Raw genomic sequence first — 2023 nt, 5'->3', positions numbered from 1 at the left:
GGGCAATTAAGTCAAGCGCAGGAAAGTGCGTGAATCGTTCATTGAGAATTATAGCATGTGTTTAAGTGACTGTGGAAATTAAGTGTATTGCAAAATTGTATTGAGAAAGAATAAACTAGTTTTATTTAAGAAAGGACTTATATCGCTGAAGTTCTTCGGAAATAATTTTTAGGAGTAATTAACTAACGACCACAGATGTAACAATATTTTATTTTCCATCGTGCCTGTTAGAGTTTTACTTTTGCATTGTGGATTTGATACAGATACTTCTCTATACGTCAGTTTAACTTATAGTCAGTTTCTTGTTACCTTTTTACCCCTGAAAGTTGAAGAGGCCTGGAGCCAGGAGTGGACTTATAGTTAGCCTACCAAGTTGTGGAATGAATGGCCACTTGATAATGCTAAAATCATTCTGCACTTTCATCTGTGGGGTAGTAATGAAAGTGACTAGTAAACCCCATTATTCGGTTCAAAGCCTTGGTTGGCTATCTCCATATATTTAGGGAGTACACGTGCTTGTCCCAAATTTTTGGAAATGACCCTCTGTATATGAAGTTGCTTATTTTATACTTCAGGACTTGTTCGGTTTTATACTGAATAATAGAAACACAGTTATACCAAAAAACATCTCTAATAGGGGTTTGTTTGTTTTAGAGCAAAGTCACATTGGGCCATCTGCTGTATCCACCACAGGAATTGAACCCCAGATTTTAGCATTGTAAGTAAACTTATCACTATCCCACAGGAGGACCTTTAATTAGGGACATTTAGGCATTGTTTCAAATTCTATTATCAGCATTGTAACCTCAAAAGTTAGTTCAGAATATTCTACCTACAAAATTATATGAAATTTGAAACATTATTACAATTAATAATGGACTACCACAGAAACAAACAAAAAACACTCAGTTGATATAATGATCAACCATTGTATAACCCACTCACCCTTTTCATTTCAAAAAGGTTCCTTTTTTTAATTGAAAATGTAGGAAAATACAATATTATGAAAAGTAAACTGTGATGAAAAATTAAATGAACTGAACTTGCATATATTTTTAGTGACCAACCACTCTTCACTGGACATGGCCATTCTAGAAGTTTGTACACCACAGATGTAGACAGTCCTCCCCCAAGACCACCTCCTCCTCAAATGGAAGGTAAATCCTTTTGTTAACAATTTAGAAAAAATTATGAAAGATGATTTTATTTAGATCATATATCTTAAGTTTAATTTCTTGAACAAATCCTTAGATTGAATGATTTTTTACACACAGAGTTATACATTTCACAATAGAGTTTAAAGTTATCTTGTTGGAGCTAGCACACAAGCTAATGTTTTATGTTGTATTAAACCACATTAAGAAATGAAAATATCACTTTACTAGTCTGAGAACTATAGTTACATACATTTATGTGTAAAAAATGATTATCTAAAACTAATATTAAAATATATTCATAGAAATACCAGGAAATTTCAGAAAAGATCATCATGATGAAGAACTTCCTTCAAGAAGAAGTAAAAATGTTTTGTAAGTGTAGATTAACACTTTGTAGGTAAGTTAGTATGTTACTTGGTCTTGTTTTTTGATGCTGACTTCTTTCCAAAATGATAGACTGAAAATGTAGTAGAAATTTATCTGTGAATCTTGCAAACTGTTAATATTTTTGTAATACTAGTTTCTTAGATGTAGAATAAACTGATATTTTTTAAACATCAAAATTAGGATTATTACATTTCTAATCCTCTTAGGCCTGATCCTCGGCTCATATCCTTCCAAAAAGATGGCAGTGTTGGAATAAGATTTACAGGAGGAAATGAAGCAGGGATTTTTGTGACAGCAGTCCAACCAGACAGTCCAGCTTCATTAAAAGGTCTGCAGCCAGGAGATAAAGTCCTCAAGGTAAAATTATCCACTACACATATACAAACGATCTAATTTATAACTCAAAAGAATATTGTAGTCAAATTATTTAATAACTGTATTTCAAATAAATTGCTAGTGATTCATGAAGTCTTGTTTTT

The 2023-nt window shown here is 32.2% G+C and overlaps 1 protein-coding gene across 1 annotated transcript in view; it reads left to right on the top strand.

Moving 5' to 3' along the window:
- Window positions 1-2023, top strand: part of LOC106465766 (tight junction protein ZO-1-like) — an 82208-nt gene that overhangs the window by 27915 nt on the left and 52270 nt on the right. Inside the window, exons 10-12 of the mRNA XM_022393704.1 lie at window positions 1060-1157; window positions 1460-1529; window positions 1751-1901. Coding sequence (XP_022249412.1) covers window positions 1060-1157; window positions 1460-1529; window positions 1751-1901 — 319 coding nt within the window. The remainder of the gene's footprint in view (window positions 1-1059; window positions 1158-1459; window positions 1530-1750; window positions 1902-2023) is intronic.

Source organism: Limulus polyphemus, unplaced genomic scaffold, assembly GCF_000517525.1.
Source record: "Limulus polyphemus unplaced genomic scaffold, Limulus_polyphemus-2.1.2 Scaffold2046, whole genome shotgun sequence".
Lineage (NCBI taxonomy): Eukaryota > Metazoa > Arthropoda > Merostomata > Xiphosura > Limulidae > Limulus > Limulus polyphemus.
Note: the sequence above shows the minus strand (reverse complement) of the source record. Positions and strands in the feature narration are given on the sequence as shown.